The following is a 15,932-nucleotide window of genomic DNA, read 5'->3' as shown; positions in this document are numbered from 1 at the left end:
AGCGGCTACAAACATGTCTGAAGGACAGGTGATTTGTGATAAGAGGCCTCAAACAGACACAGCTTCACGGCTTTGGGTTGCTCTGCAGGGCACCATCGTGATGTGACTGTGTGGCTTAAGTGGATCATTGCTGCACCAAATGGGTAGGCGGATGCATCAGCTATGCAATCTTGTGGTGAAAATCTGACCTACGGTTGATGGTAAATCACATAAGAACAAAGGAACTAATCTGTCAACATATTGTTTGTTTGTTGAGTACCCCCTTTATTTATAAAAATGAACAACAAATGCAACAAATGACAACATTAAAGAAGACATCAAAACAGGCAGCAGTACCAGGGGTTAACAATTGAACACAAAATGTATAACCTAGGTCCACACCCACCCCAGTTCAAAGATAAAGACATAGCAAGGATGTCTCACATTTAGGCACTTGATTTCCCTGCCAACCATCTTTGGTCATAGTTGTTGTTGCTTTAAATTAGACTCAAACAGGTTTCTTATCATATTTGATTGTAATTAATGCCGAGAAGTCACAGCAGTTTGCCAGGCTTTGAAATGATCCAAAGATGGTTTTAACCTGACCACCTCCAGTCCGTCGAGTAAACTTTAGCCTTAAATGAAACAAACCACGAGATGGTTCAGTACTTCACGTGACTACACAAAGGATTCCAGCACATTTCCTTACAATTTACCTGAAAACGATGGATTGTATTCACACACAACATACTGCAACCAATATGCTGTACAGTCTATTGCAAAGGCATTGTTGTCGGCATGGTGTACAACCAGTAGGATAACCGCTGAGAATTATCTTGGGAAGTCTTGCAAAAATATATATATATATATATATTTTTTTTTTAAATTAAATTAAAAGCCTTTGCTTTGTGTTATATATTTATATTTAGCTACTCATGCATTGTCTAACTTTCCATACATTATACTTAACAGGTGTGTCCGTATTTGTGCATGCATGGAGTTTCAATATAGCACTGTACACAATGGTAAACCCATCCTTATATACTTCTTTTGAATCTACCCTCCATTAAAAGAATAACAAAGTTACATTAAACCGTCTGAAGAACATCGTCACACAGTATTTGGCAGTGAGAGAACAGTCCCATGTTATCCATGCACAATATTAACCACAGGCAAGGTCCACAGTCTAAACAAACCCAGTAAGAACACCACAGTAGGAATAGAAGAATACATTAGAGTTCAAGAACGTGGAAGTGCATTGAGTGTCCATGAAGAAACCCATTCTTAGTCCCACGGACACCAAAGACTTGGGACTCATGGGTGAGCACAGCATTGTCGGGAACAATATCAGAAAAATAATTCTTTATATTCTTGTTAGAACATCATATATTATTTAATGGAGTTTTTCGGTAAAACCGCCACCACGTGTCTATCATAGGACAAACTATTACCACTCTCCAGCAATTGGACAATACCAGCAGCTTTGCTCTTGGCTGTCTCTTTTTTTAAATTCAGCACGCATGTTTGCATGACTTCTACACTAGTCCGGTCTGTGTGTGCAGGTGTAAGGGGTACGGTTGGTACAGGAGAGTTGATCCCCCTTGGGGTATGTAGTAGCTGCAGTAACTCGGTTCTGTTAAGTAGGGTGCGCTGTGCTCCGCAAGGTACGGGGCAGGCTGATAAAAGCATGTCACATGGTCTGTGTTGGGGATAATGTTCTGCTCCCCGAGAACTTTTAGTGCCAACACTGTGATCATGTTTAGAGTCTGTCTCCTCTCATGGCCCATCAGACATACGGTGCTGTCGTCGACCACACGACGAAGAGTCATTAGATACTGGTACTTGCTCCTCTCCTCACCAATGAAGTGATTCTTCAAGTAGGACAGGATCTTCCTTTGCTGCTCCTGCACATCAGGGAAATCAATGAAAAAGCGTGAGCACATGTAGCGCTCCAGTGTCTTTATTTGAGTCTCGCTGGCCGGTCGATAGTCCCTGACCAGTAGGTTGCTGTATTTCAACAAGCCGCCACCTCGAATCTCCTCGGGATTCCTTGTAGCGATTAAACGATAGCGCAGGTGGTCCATGGCGGCCTCAAAGTCACCATACATGCTTTCCGCCAGAACCTCGACAGCAGGGATAGAGCCTTCTGCCTGAGGAGATCCGCTATGTTCACTCATGTCTGCAGTCTTTTCCTGGGTCTCATTGTTCCCAGACACAGAGCTGGATCCTTCATCTGCATTTAGAGGGCTCGGTTCCCTTTGGTTTGCCAACTGAGAGTGAGGCAGCGCATGTGAGGTTGTACTTGGGACTGAGATTGGAAAAGAGACATTCTCTGGAAGCTGTGGCGACAATGAAGCAATATTTTGCTCCATTTTCTCCTCTAGTTGTAGAACTGGGATTCCTTGCAAGGCAGAAAGCTCAGTAATCTGCACATCACTGTCTGTGTTGTCTATCAAAGGTGTGTCTGAGGATACCTGAAGTATAGGATCCGCTGATTCCACTGGAGTAGGGAAGCAGACGAGGGGAGGGCTGAGGCACGGAGAAGGTGGGGTCAGACAAAGAGGAGGAGGGCTGAGGCTGAGCATAGGCGGAGTGAGGTAAGGGGGTGAGCTGAGGCAAGACGAGGTAGGACTGAAGCTCAGGGGTGGAGAGCTAAAAGTGGTAGCAGGGCTGACGGTGTGCAGCATTGAGGACGAGAGGCAGTGAGAGGGAGGAGTCAGGCATGGTGGGGGGCTGACGCTTGGGGGTGAGGGAGTTAAGCAGGGAGGGGACAGACTGAGTACAGGAGGTGGGGGACACGAAATAAGGGTATTGTGGCAGGGTGAAAGTGAGTGAGGGGGTGTTGTCTCTTCAGGTGCTGTGATCTCTTGAGGGTTCTCGTTTGGCCTGTCCAGGTTGTCCAATAATTTCACGTTTTCCTCTGCCTCTTTCAGTTCAGCTTCTGATGTATGTGTGGACTCGTGGACATTTGAACAGGACTCATCTGCTTGGGAGTCCAAGCTATTGGGGGACTCAAACTCTGTCAGTTGCGAGGCAGAATCACCAGGGGAAGACTGCCTTTGCTCATCCATTTGTGGTTGCTGATCCTGGCGTTGAATATTTATCTGACACAAACCCTCTTTGATCAACTGAGATGATAGCACTTGAGGTAGAACATTGACGGAATCAGGGGTGAAGTCCAGATTTGACAAGGGGTTACTTGCTGTGTTGCATTCAGAACCATTGGTTTTTTCAGTGACGTCTGAGCAAGTCGTTGTAACAGGAATGGACTCGTTACTTCCATTAAGATCAGATTGAGAGTTTTGGTCTAGACAGGAAGCTGTGATGGGGTCACTCTCAGAGGCCAGGCCAGTGCAAGGAGCGGGGGTAACCTTCCTACACATTCTACGTGGGGGTTTCGGAGACAAGTGTTTGAGCACCACCATGTGAGAGAGTCTTTCTGATGGCTTGCAAGAAGCAGAGGAGGTCTTTTTGTCAAAAACAAGGCCAGGTGTTGCAGGCGTGTCCTGAGGATCCGTGGTGCTGTCAGCCTCGAGTCTGTCAGCTGATCTTTCAATCTGTAGTGTGCTGTGTGTATCCTGGGTGTTGTTGTGTGAAAGTGGTGTGGCGGAAATGGAGCAGAAACCATCATCTCTCTGTATGTGGTCTGTCTTTTCCTCTGATGTTAAACTCTTTTCACTTTTTTCTCTTTCATTTTTGCTCTTGGTTTCCATGTGCACCTCAATCTCAACTTCTTTTTCATCCTCTAAAGTGTTGTCTGCACTCACTTGTAAAGATGTGTCAACGTCTGGAGTATACAAGCATTTTGTTTCATCTTTGTCGTCCTCATTTAATCGCTTAGAGACCATTCTTCTTTCAGGTGACTGTGTGCTGTTACAGTCCTCTATCAGGCTTACAGGCTGTGTCTGGACCGGTTGTGGGCTTTTTGTCAATTCCATTTTTTCTGTGAGCACATCCTTTACAACAATGCTGGTTGTGTGGTTTAAATTTGCTGTTTCTGATTGTTCCCCCTTTGTTGGCCATTCAGTTGAGTCCTCATTTTTCAGGTTAGTCTGAGCCTCAGTGCTCTCAGTGGTTTGTTCCTCTCTAGATATCGTGTTTGAAGATGTGTTCACCATGGGCTTTAGTTCATTGAGATTTCCTCTGTGCTGTTTTAACTCTGTGGATGTTTTATTTTTGTCATCATCTTCCTGTGGGGAATTTTGTGTTGATTTCATACCATTTTGGCTCTGGGCTTTCTTTCCATGTATGTCATCTGCCTGCCCTGTGTTACTTATGTGAGACCCATTCTGTATATTGGATGTATCTTGACCGGTGTTTTTTTCTGTTTGTGCAGTGCTGGTCTGTTTAAGCTGAGATGACGCATCTTTCGTTTTCACCAGTTGGTCCTTCAGAGTAACATCTTTATGTTTATGCAAAGAGTCCTGCTGCATGTAGGACTCAAGAAGACGATCCAGAATAATTTGGAAGGAATCAACGCTGAACTCAAACTGCCTCCTCAACATGCTTACAAATTTGAGCTCCAGGTTTTTGCCGCTGTTGTTTGACAGCGAGATGAGGCTCCAGCGGTCATGCTCACTGAAGACCTTGACCATCTTCTGGACATAGGCCTCCTTCATTGTGGCACTGCTGATCCTCTCTCTGTTCACCCCTGATGGTAGGCAGTCCAGCAAGCAGCCCAACACCGACTCTTTGATCACCTGGGGAAATGACAGGAGGTATAACTAATGACTGCAATACTGTCTGCATTACCTGACTTTGCCTTTGGGTATAATTCAGTTACAAATATTAAAAACAATTCAGCCTTCTTGAGATATAATCCATTATTGAATTAGTTAAGCTTACAATTATCTCCTTGTCAAAATGAAAGCACAAAAATCAATACTGCAGTCTGCCACAGACACTCGCAAGGAGCTAAATGAAACTGCAGGACTGATTATTACACTAACTCTTTAACTCTCTCTTTCGTCCTCTTATGAAATATGCAGCTGTATGAAGTCATACCTGAAACTCTTCCTGACTGGGCAGCTCTACCCCAAAGATAATATCCAGGTCTTTGTAGCTCATTCTGTTGTCTTGGACCAGGACATGGCTAGCTGTGGAGCCATTTAGACGCACGTCTCTCACAGTGATTCCCTGCTTCTGCAGACTGGCCCTTACAGCAATGATGATGTCACGAGGGCGGAGCTCCAGTGTCGGAAAGTTCCCACGGCCGTGGATGGGAACGATGTCTGACAGAACCTGATGAAGAACTGCCACCTGTTCGGGCTTCAGGCTGTGGAACCTCTGCCTGGATTTGGTTTCAGACATGCTGCTGCCCTTAAAAGAGAAAAAAGAGCCGAAATGAGAGTTAATTATCGATACTAAAATTAACAAAGTGTGCTATGTGTTAATGCACTCTCTCACACAGACAGCCACACATGCGAACACACAGACAGAGTCCCTGCCAGTCTGCTGTCTGCAAGTCACAGCTTGGTTGACAGCTTTTCCACAATGCTAATATAACTGCTGTGTTGACAAGCTGACACATGGAGCCATTCATGAAGCTGAGCTTTGCATAAATAACCCCTCTCCTGTGAAACCAGATCACACTAAATTAAGTGTTTCACTGGGATCACACAATCTGAAATGCATAATGCACGATGCCAGACCCCTATGAAATAGAGAGTTTATTAACTCGCCCTCTCAGTCTGAAATATTATATCGCTCAAGCTATGAGCCACATCTCAGGATAGATTGAGATGAAAGCCAATACAGTTATTACCAATTTGCACTGGTTCAGACAGCTTAAATCTTTGTCTGTTGATTGTTTCCACCAGCAATGCAAGGGTTAAACTGAATGAGTCATCGCCAACAGACATCATTAATCACACCAACGTCACTAATTAAGGACACACATCTGTTTTTGTGTCCGCGTGCATACGACATATCTGCATATTTTACAAACAATAACTCCTGCACACATCCATGCAGCTGAATGTGCCCAAGCCTTCCCATGGCACACTTGGAAAATGGGGCAACATCCGCATGCAGAGTTTATATTGAGCTTATCTATTTTGTTTATTCTTCCCATGCGTGATCTTACAGGCACTTATGAATGCAGTCTAAAAATTTGCAATCTATTTGTCAGTCTCTCAATCAGACAAATTACATTTAAATCTCTTTTATGAGACACGGAGTGTGCTTGTGTGCACAAGTCAAAGTATTTCAGAGAACAAGTGCCTGAGTTTGGCTGTGGGGATGTGATTCATTGCAGTCTATTATGATCTATTGTTTGCTTTAACCAATACTTGTCACTCACCTCTACAGCTGAATGCAGCTGATTGCTATGATTTGTCAATACAAGGAGGGAAATGTTGAGATACTAATGAACAATAATGGTCTGTGTTCTCCGGCAGCAATTTATCAGTGCCTGTAACAACCACAAACAATGTACAATAGGCAGCCTTTATAAATCTTTCAATCCATCTAGCACTTTCAGTACACATGAATCATCATTCTACTCTTGCACACAAACACTACTATACATAGCAGCTGTAAAGCTTCGGAAACATAATACAATAGAAGTGCTTATTCAGAAGAAAAAGGTATGCTTACCGCAAAAAAACATAAAAAATAGAACTTCAGGCTGGGATCAAAAAGCTTCAGAAAATGTTGTCTGTAAGCCAGTCTTAGCAAAGCGAGTTGTAGAAAACCATCTGTGATGTTGACACTGACCATAAAAACAATACAACTATGTGGAAGGCAGAAAGACACTGCAGGACCGCTATCCAGCTGGCCCCTGTATCCCCCCCTCCCCTTTCACACTGTTCTGCAAACTTGCAGCCTGAGTGACTCATCCAGGCGTATCAGCTCTGCTCGCACATAACGCTCAGCTTTGGTACACACAGGACTACATCTAAAACTAACAAAAACAATAGTGTCCACTCCATACAACCTTGCCGTTGCAAAGTGGTCAAAGTTAGAGTGGTATGGTTTATTCTTACTTAGGGGGAATTGTTTATTTATATCAAATATGTGGCGGTGTATTGGTACATGCTGTTGCCTTTCGTGTAGACGGTGTGCGATCATCACCAAAACCTAGCCTTTGGAGAGGTCTTGTGCTCGTCCTAAGCCTGGGCATCAAGAAGGGCACAAAAACTCAGCCAAATGAAACATGTTATTGACTCTTACAGGAGAAACTAAAAAGACAAATAAAATCATACTAATAAATGTCCAAGTTCCATCTCCACCATGAGTAAGTTTCATAGTAAGTCATTACTCTACGGTAGAAGTTCTCCTTAGTTTTATCCTCCCATGTCAGCTTTTATACTAAATCTAATTAGTGAACACTTGACATGCCAGATAAAGGTTATAATAAAGAGTGGTAGTTTAGATTTAGATTAAGTCCACATTAAAAATTGTACATAAAAGAAGTGAATGAACCGACTCGACAGAGCACACCAGTCTTACCTGTTGCTGAGGCAGAGCGACTGGCTAACTCCTGGTCTCACAGCGGTATAAAACCTCTCGGAACCACCGTGATTCACGTCTGGATGGTGTGAGGGTGTTGTTTTTTTTGTTTGGAAGTCCCCACCCACACTGCTGCTGCTGCTGTTCTGTCCCTGATAACACATGTGATGCTCCACTTCATGAAGGAGCTGTCCACCGGGATCGTGGTGCTGAAATGAAGACTCCGCTCGGTCCTCCCGCTCCTGTTTTCTTCTACGGGTGCCCGGAGCGTAACGCAGTTTCCATGGCGACCTGCCGTCATTCACTTATGACTGGGGTGTGTGTGTGTGTGTGTGTGTGCACATCGTAATCGGGGTGTGTGTGTGTGACAGAAGCGGTGAGAGTGAACACAGGTCAAAATAGGCGTTACCAAATATGCCAGTATTGCAACAAGGTGATATGATATGGTACTTTGGTACTATTTAGTACTTATCTTACTTTACTTGAACTCGCGACTAAACTACTAACTACTACTTTTAAAGCATCCGCCCCCTCCCCCTCCCCCACCTACACAAATACACACACACACATACACACGCAGACCACATTATATCCGGTGTCCACGCGGAGTATAAGCAGCTATGAGTCATCCATTCTGCTCCCTCCTTGACCCAGCCGTTAATCCCACCCAGCCACGCCCCCCGGCCAGTGCACGTAGGCACATGGAGCTTTTAGTCCGGCACAAAATGTTTTTAATAGGAATAATAATCATAATGTTTCACTCACCCCTACTCGGAATGGGTGTGTGTTAAAGAGTCAGTCAGCAAACCGCGAGGAAGAGGCCGTTTCATACTCGGTGTGTCACAAACCCAAGTGACAAAACACACAAGGGGAAAAACATTAAGATAAATGGGCTGAGCTTCGTGGAAAATGTCAAATTACTCCTTCACGAGGCAGCATACATGACGTCACTAGACCTGGGTACAAACTATTTTTAGCCAGCACTGAACTTGTTGGCTTCGGACACGCGCGCCTGTCTACTTCGAGAACAGTCGTGACGTAGGAGGCGCGGTCACGTGATGTAAAATCGTGACCGATTTTGATGACGATGAGAGGAAGCGGGAGGCATCCAAGCGGGGACTGTCTCCAAAGATGACTACTCCTCAAGATTGTTTACTACCCTTTCTCTTCGCAACGAGTGGGCTCCTTCAGCCTGTATTACGCAAATTATCTTCTTGTAAAGACTTAAAATTATTCCTTTGAGTAAATTTCATGCAAAACCCTGAAATGAGCTTTCACTGATTCTGTCAAATAACGAATTGTACAGAATACGCACACATTTCCCCCGACTGACTGCATTTTTAGGCTAAAGCGGAAGTGCTCATGCGTAAACATCTCTTGGCTCGTACGAGGTGGTAAATGCACCAAAAATAAAAACATTAGTGTGCTTGCAGTCTGCTTGTGGAAACTTTGCCCAGCAGCTGGCCTACACTGCTATAAGGTTAAGGGTATAAAGTTAGCATTGTTTCCTTAAGCTATCTCACGCCCTAATTCTTGCCCTTTTCCTTGTTTTGCAGCACTTTGGTTGGCAAACCGTTTTGATTACAGCACTCACTACTTACTATCATTAACTATCACAAATATACCAATGTTGTATTTATGTTGACACTGTCAAATATGTATTCATTTAACATTACAGGTACTTTAATTGGTCGTGGCGAACTCCAGGACGTCATAGTGAGATATTCTAGTAAGACAAACTATTTACTGTGTCGTAATGAAGGAAAAAGTGACACCCAGTGGACAAATTTGGACATTACAGATTAGGCCTCTGCCTGTCAACAGCCATTATATGAAAAGGGGAAAAACAAAAGTATGTTTTGTATATATGGTATATGTCGATGATATCTAGCACAGGTTTAAAATGGTAGAATTTATATTTCTCCCAGAGCAGAAACAACTCCCCACAAAGTTGGCAACTAATCCAACTCCTGATTGGATTGGAAGTGTGTCTCATACGTTATCTTGTTGAGAAACTACATTTGTGTGGAAAAAAATTCACTTTGTTTGTTACACTTAAATGTTTTGCATCAGTAAACAGATTTGTTAGATAAGTGACAACACAGCCAAACACAAAATTTAAATGGACGTTTTTATTATTAAGGGAGGGAAAAAAATCCAAACCTAAATGGCCCTGTGCGAAAAGGTGACCCAAAACAGCAAGTCCACCTGTGAATGACGGAAGAAAAATAAAATGAATACTTTGGAGTGACCTCATCAAAGTTCTGACATGAATCCTATTGAGATGCTGTGACTTCACCTTAAAAAGGCGGTTCACGCTCAAAAACCTTAAAATGTGCCAGAATTCCGCCACAGTGCTGTACAACTGATTGCAAATTTAAGTGTGACATAAATGCAAATAATAAGAAATCAGGAAGGGGGCAAACACTTTTTTACACCACTGTATATGGGTTTAATTTCCAAGTAGCACTTTGCCATTAGCTTGATTATTCATTGAATCCTCTTCCACTCTGACTTAAAACACTCAGTCTGATGTTTTTGTTTGGCACTCCATAGCTGTATTTGTAAAGAATGCAGTTCCACCTGAATCTTCCCTTTTCCAGTCCCCCCTCCCTCTCCTCTCTGCCAACAGGGAACAGATGAGAGGTCAAAGGTGTCACCTGTAGAGGAAGCGGCCTTCTGCCACTCGCATGCCATTGCCTTATTACACACATACGTATTTCACTAGATCCGAGGGGGGAGGTGAGACTCAGCTGGGAGCCATTACAGGTGCTATCAAAGCAGACACAAATATCTATACATGAACACACCCGCACTCCTGTGGATGATGGGAGTTCTCCAGAGTGACACTCAGCCACCTCTGACCCTTTTTGTGTCCTTCCTAATTATCATCAGTGCACACTTAACTGCATCCACAATCATCATCATTGCCCCCAAAGTGACACAAATCCCCCTTATGCCTTTTTACCAGCCACTTTGATGACTGAGGTGCCTGTGGTGAGTTTGTGCTCACACGTGATTCTTTAAGTCCTCAGAGTTACACCCGATACACCTCCCATTTTCCACTGACCCATGTGATCCAGCAGCTGTCAATCATCTTGGCGAGGAGTTGGATTACTGAGAGTTAAAATGTCCCTCGCCAGTTAAAGGAAACACAAATATTTTTTTAATGTTTTGTATTTCATGTTAAAACCCACGGCCCTGTTGAGGTCAAGCGGTGCAGAAACTGTATGGATGGATGTTCTACTAAAGCAAACAAATTCCGTCATATTGTTGTTTGCACAGGGATGCACTGCTGTGCTCTATACAAACATCTCTGACCTGCCCTTGTGACTACGACTATCGGTGTGAAGTGTTGTTATCAAGTGGTTCGACTGTCAGGAGCCAACAACACCACCTCCTGCTTCCCAAGGTGCCATGTTGAAATGACAGACAAGGATGTCGTCCATGTGGCTGACATTTTGCTTCTGCACAAGTGAGTCATGCACAACCAGATATTGTGAGAGAAAATGTCACCAGTTGGTATTTGTTTACTGCACGTCAGCAATTTAATTCAAGTGATTCTTGTATGAGAAATGTTTGGAAACATGCATGTAACAACTTTCAAAAATATTCAGAAACCAACATATTTACACATCCTTTTAATAACTGTCATCAGCCTTCCATCCATTCCAGTCCTTTGTTTCTTGATCAGTTCATGATCAACTTTTGCTGAACCATCAACCACAGCCACCAAAATACTGAGATTTAGTCTCTTCCTCTCTTTCACAACTCACAATTTGTTAGTAAGAATTAAATCAGGTGCCCAAAGATGATGGGATATTATGGTGCATATGTAGGAACATTGTCTGCCATGAAGATCATGGCCTTCTTGAAGGCTACACACCGCTTGATAAATGTATTTCCCAGAAACTGTCTGGAGTTCCTTTTCATTGGCTCATAAAAGCTGCAAAAAATCTGTCTTTGGGTATTTCTTGGCCCAATCTTGCCACCTCAACTTGAATTTTCTGAGTGTGGTTTCAGCCTTCTTTAACTCGGCTATGACTGTAAGCACTTGATATTTTGTATTTCTGTAGTCTCAATAGTTTACATATTCTTAATGTTCATTAAGGTGTGCAAAGATGGAGAACATTTGCATGATGTGGTGGTGCGGTACCACATCAAGCAAGCTCCTCTCCCTGTCACCTTTTTTTCATCCACCTTTCAATGTGAAATATTCAATTACTACGTGTGAAGGGTCAGGTCAAACACAGGAAGCTGAGCTGATTGGTTCTACTCTGGTATTGATGGGCAAGTGTGACCAATAGGCTGCTAACGCTGCTCCTTATAAGTGTGTGTCTAATCGCTTCAGTTCAAGGGTTTCTCCTTTTTCCACTAACCTCTTGACCACCGCTTCCTGTCAGACGTGTTAATACTTTTAATCAGTTTTACTGTCTTGTGCACGCTCACACACGTGTGAACGCTGACACAATCAATACAGCTGGCTCCATCAGTCCTTGGTCTCCGGAGCACGCTTCATTAAGACCCAACATGTCTCCGGCACTAACACACACCTGATCCTGCCACCCCTTCCCTTTCGTCACCCTTTTAACCCCCCACTTGACCATCACCTCAACCCTTCACCTGCTCAGATGTCTCTTGCAGAGAAACAAGAATGTATACTTTGTTGTCTGAGTGCTGGCAGTATCAGAATCAGACCATAACGACATGTGTTGCACATTTCCTTTATCTGTATTGCATTATCATGAGTTTACACAGAGAACTGTGTCCTCGGGCTACATAAAACAAATGACTCAGTACCTGGTGAACTACGGCAAATTCCCCACGGACAGTTCAAGTTAAACTTTAGAGCCAAAATTGTCATCTAGCATCGATTTAACATGCGAGTCTGCAATATGATTTGTGTTTTACATTTTACCTACTAATCATCAGCATATCGACAGAATTATTTAGCTTCCAATTAGGAAGTCCCATTCTTATATATTTACTTTTATAATTGAATGAAATCTAAAACAAGAAAAAATCTGTCCTCTCACTAATATTAATGTTTGATGATAACCTTAAAAATAATTAAAGCTTTCTATATATACTATATTTGATGAGAAATAATCATTTTAAGTAGATGCATATCAAGGAAATGAAACTCAAACTGCTAAATACAAACCCTGTCATTTGGGTTTAATATAATCCAATAAATATCCTCAGATGGTTTTTCCAAAAATGAGCACATTGACACCAATAACATTATTATCATAACAGTGGAATGGTGTATTGTGATTTGTGTGTGCCTGTGTGATGCATATGGTAAAGCACTCAGCAGGTCGGCTGTTAGTCACACTCCTGCGTCTCAAATTGAATTAGCGTTGACAGCACACAGCGTCAAGCGTGTGTGTATGTATTATAGCATGTGTGTGTGTGTGTGTGTGTGTGTGTAAGAGATGAGGGCGTTCTAGCTGTTGGCAGGCTGTCTGTGTGTTAGTGTGAAACAGAAGAGAGGGAGTGAGAGGACCATCCCCCTGAAATCAATTAGTGTATGTCTATGATGGTGGGGGGGTGATGGGTACATCCTGTAGAGGGCAGTCCAGATAGACAGCACCATCTGGGATAGCAGGCAGGTCGACCCTGGGCTAACATGAAAGCGTCGGGGCAAGGAAAAAAAGGAGAGGAGTCTCCACCAGCATTAAATCACTCTTTTCTTGCTATCACATATGCACCTCCACCTCACCCCCTCACTGCCATCTGATACATCACCCAGTGTGCATCACTCTCATTCAATCTTACTCTCCTCTTTTCTGTATCTGTTCCTGGAGTGATAACCTGTCATACGCAGGAAGCAGAACAAGGGATTTTTCCTTCTAGAGGAGATAGGCCAAATAAATATCTCATGTCTTCTCCCAAAGGAGTTGATTTATAGGGTTTGGATAAAAAAAAACACAGGTAGCAAGTCTGTCTCTCTCACAGACATACAATGTAAGGAATTAGCACAGGAATCAATCAATCATAAAAATCAATCAATTTAATTTTCTTGTTGTTTTGAATAAACACATTTAGAGACACTGTTTTATGAAGTCATAATGAAAGAGTGGCTGAGTTATATTATTATTTTAGTTGAAATGTTGGGGTGAAAAAATGAGGCTATTTTTGCTTCATGAAGTACGAAGTAGAAACGAGTAAAGGGAAAGTGAAGAACACACTGAAAGGGAATCAGCCTCCATTAACACTTTGGCTGATAAATGTCATCAGTGTGAGGCCCAGATGTTTATTGGGGGAAAACTTTGTCTTGCCCCCCCCTTCTCTAAAATACATTCACACACACATAGGCATACATATGCAGGCCAGGTGCCATGCCACATGTTTAAGCTGTTGGTCCTATAATCATTTAACCTTTGGTCTTGTAAGACAGGGGCCTGTCAGGAGCACATGCCAAGACACTTCTCTACACACACACACACACACACACACACACACGCACACACGTCAAGCTTACTGACATACTGCCAGGAGTGTAAATGCACCCACACGTGCAGCATGCAGAGTTCGCATTATAAAGATCGTGAATCCATGATGAGTATTCTTCCAGCATTTTCCAAGTGCAGAAAGATAATGTGGAGGCAGCAGGGAAAGACTTTCCGTATCCCGGAGTACGCCTGTTTGATTGGTCTCTAGAAGAGCACTTAATAACTGTTAAACTGCCCTTGCTTTTCACATTACTCACTTAGTGTAATTCAATTTCAGCCACAGCTGTTTTCACTCTAAACTTTACAGCTGAGCTCAGTCCTGTCCAATAATCCGACCCAATAAATAACCAGCTTTTATTAAGTTTGTAGAGAAAATAGCATCCAGTGTAAACAAGAGCCAGAGAGCCAAACACAAGGCAGGCTGCAGGGCATGTGTAAATCTGAGTGCTCGCGGGGCACTATATGGCAGCTATTATTAGGAGATAACTTGCATGTATGTGGCATGTGTGAGAGAAGTGTATGTTAATCTAATGAAGGAAGTATATTTACACTTGTAGTCTTGCTTCTCCTGTTTCAGGATGCCATTTCACATGATTGGAAGCAAATGACTTGAGGGTCAAATATCTTTCCCTTCACTCCTTGTCAATCATGTGCGAACAGTCGAAAAACTTTGCTTTGTTATTCTAAAGTTGCCTGAGCACAATTTCCTAATTGTGTTAGCCGCCACTTTTAAGACGAAAGCAAGCAAATCATTTTAGCAACTCAAATGTATTGATTATTGACAGGCATGTTTTCATCAGTCTTCCCAAAACAATGATTACACTCGTTTAATATCTGTCGCTAATGCAGTTTATTTAGAAGAATTAACTTAATGCAGGATGTTTCAAGAATATAATCAATACCACTATACACAGTTGATGCCTGGAACTGTTTAATTTCACTTTATACCATGAACACGAATAGGGGAGCTTCTCAGTCATTCAGGTCATGGTAATCCGCAGACGCAACTAGACTATTTGTTTGTGGAATACTTTCCACCTTTCGTCCTAAAGGCCCTGATACAAACATATGGAACAGTGGAGAGCAGTTTCTTCTGGCCCAGAAATAGCAGAGCATTTCCTCATCTCAAAAAGAGGGGGCATTCCTTGCAGGGCAATGATGTCCAATTTCTGGATAGGGCAGACCACTGGTTTGAAAGAGGTGTTAAAGAAGCCATGTATATGAAAGTAGAAAGGACCTCCCTGAAAAGAAAAGGAGGTTGGCATCAGAAGAGTGAAGAGTGACCACTAATTAGTTTGTCACCAGGCAGGACGGCCATTCAACAACAACAACAACCTGATTGTGACCACCCTCAGTAGACACACCAACCAGGGACTTATACAGGGAAACCCCACATCTACAATTTAGAGTTGAACTTTACAGGATAAGGCATATGTTACCTAGTCAGACAATGGTTTGTCCCACCTAATTATTGAGCATGACATGAACTGATGAAGCCTGCCCAGATGAGAGGTGAAACGTTCAGTTGCAATCGATTAATTTCCCTGAAAATACAATGACCTGGATAGATGAGAATATCAACAGGCAACAGAAGAAGCCTTTTGGATGAAAGATGAAAGTTGCCTCGATTGAACCTTGAAAGGGTTAAAGGAAAAAAGAAATAATGAAATAACTTTCCTTGCTTCATTCCGAGGCAACACAATCTGTCTGTTGGCCCCATGTTTAATCATAATGTATTGTTTGTTGTATTTATAAAAGACTTTCCAGTCTTAATTAATGTCTTAGTACCATAAAATGATAGCGGTATCTTCCCTTTCACCTACCTATTGCCAAAGCACATATTCCAAAAGTGAACTTGTACTTGATGGTGTTATGTGTGTGTGTGTGTGTTATTGCTGTGTGTATCGGGAAAGAGGCAGGTGCAAAGTTCAGCTCCCCTGGTATGAAAGCAATTTGTCTAATTGAAAGATCAGGAATTAGTTGGGAGTTCAAACTGATTGTCCTGCATAGGCAAACATGGAAATGACACACAGTATCAAATAA

General features: G+C 42.7%; 1 protein-coding gene across 2 annotated transcripts; it reads right to left on the bottom strand.

Moving 5' to 3' along the window:
- Window positions 1-226: 226 nt before the first annotated feature.
- On the bottom strand, window positions 227-8,344 carry tent5d (terminal nucleotidyltransferase 5D). Of its 2 annotated transcripts, none has more exons than XM_058063866.2 (3): window positions 8,197-8,344; window positions 4,984-5,298; window positions 227-4,679 (listed from the first exon to the last, which is right to left on the bottom strand). In XM_058063866.2, exons 2-3 carry the CDS (start codon window positions 5,287-5,289, stop codon window positions 1,515-1,517), a joined length of 3,471 nt encoding a protein of 1,156 aa, XP_057919849.2. In that variant the 5' UTR covers window positions 5,290-5,298; window positions 8,197-8,344; the 3' UTR covers window positions 227-1,514. The 2 variants fall into 2 exon arrangements, with proteins under 2 accessions (XP_057919849.2, XP_057919848.2); XM_058063865.2 differs by lacking the exon at window positions 8,197-8,344 and adding an exon at window positions 7,432-7,811.
- Window positions 8,345-15,932: the final 7,588 nt, after the last annotated feature.

Source organism: Doryrhamphus excisus, linkage group LG22, assembly GCF_037039965.1.
Source record: "Doryrhamphus excisus strain RoL-2023G ecotype Guam linkage group LG22, RoL_Dexc_Guam_v1.1, whole genome shotgun sequence".
Classification (NCBI taxonomy): domain Eukaryota; kingdom Metazoa; phylum Chordata; class Actinopteri; order Syngnathiformes; family Syngnathidae; genus Doryrhamphus; species Doryrhamphus excisus.
The sequence above is the reverse complement of the archived record's forward strand: the minus strand, read 5'-3'. Positions and strand labels throughout refer to the sequence as shown.

Excerpts from the sequence above, each read along its gene's own strand:
- tent5d (XM_058063866.2), bottom strand. The coding sequence starts at position 5,289 with ATGTCTGAAACCAAATCCAGGCAGAGGTTCCACAGCCTGAAGCCCGAA. Across the intron at positions 4,680-4,983 it reads CCAGTCAGGAAGAGTTTCAG|GTGATCAAAGAGTCGGTGTT; the intron begins GTATGACTTCAT and ends TCATTTCCCCAG.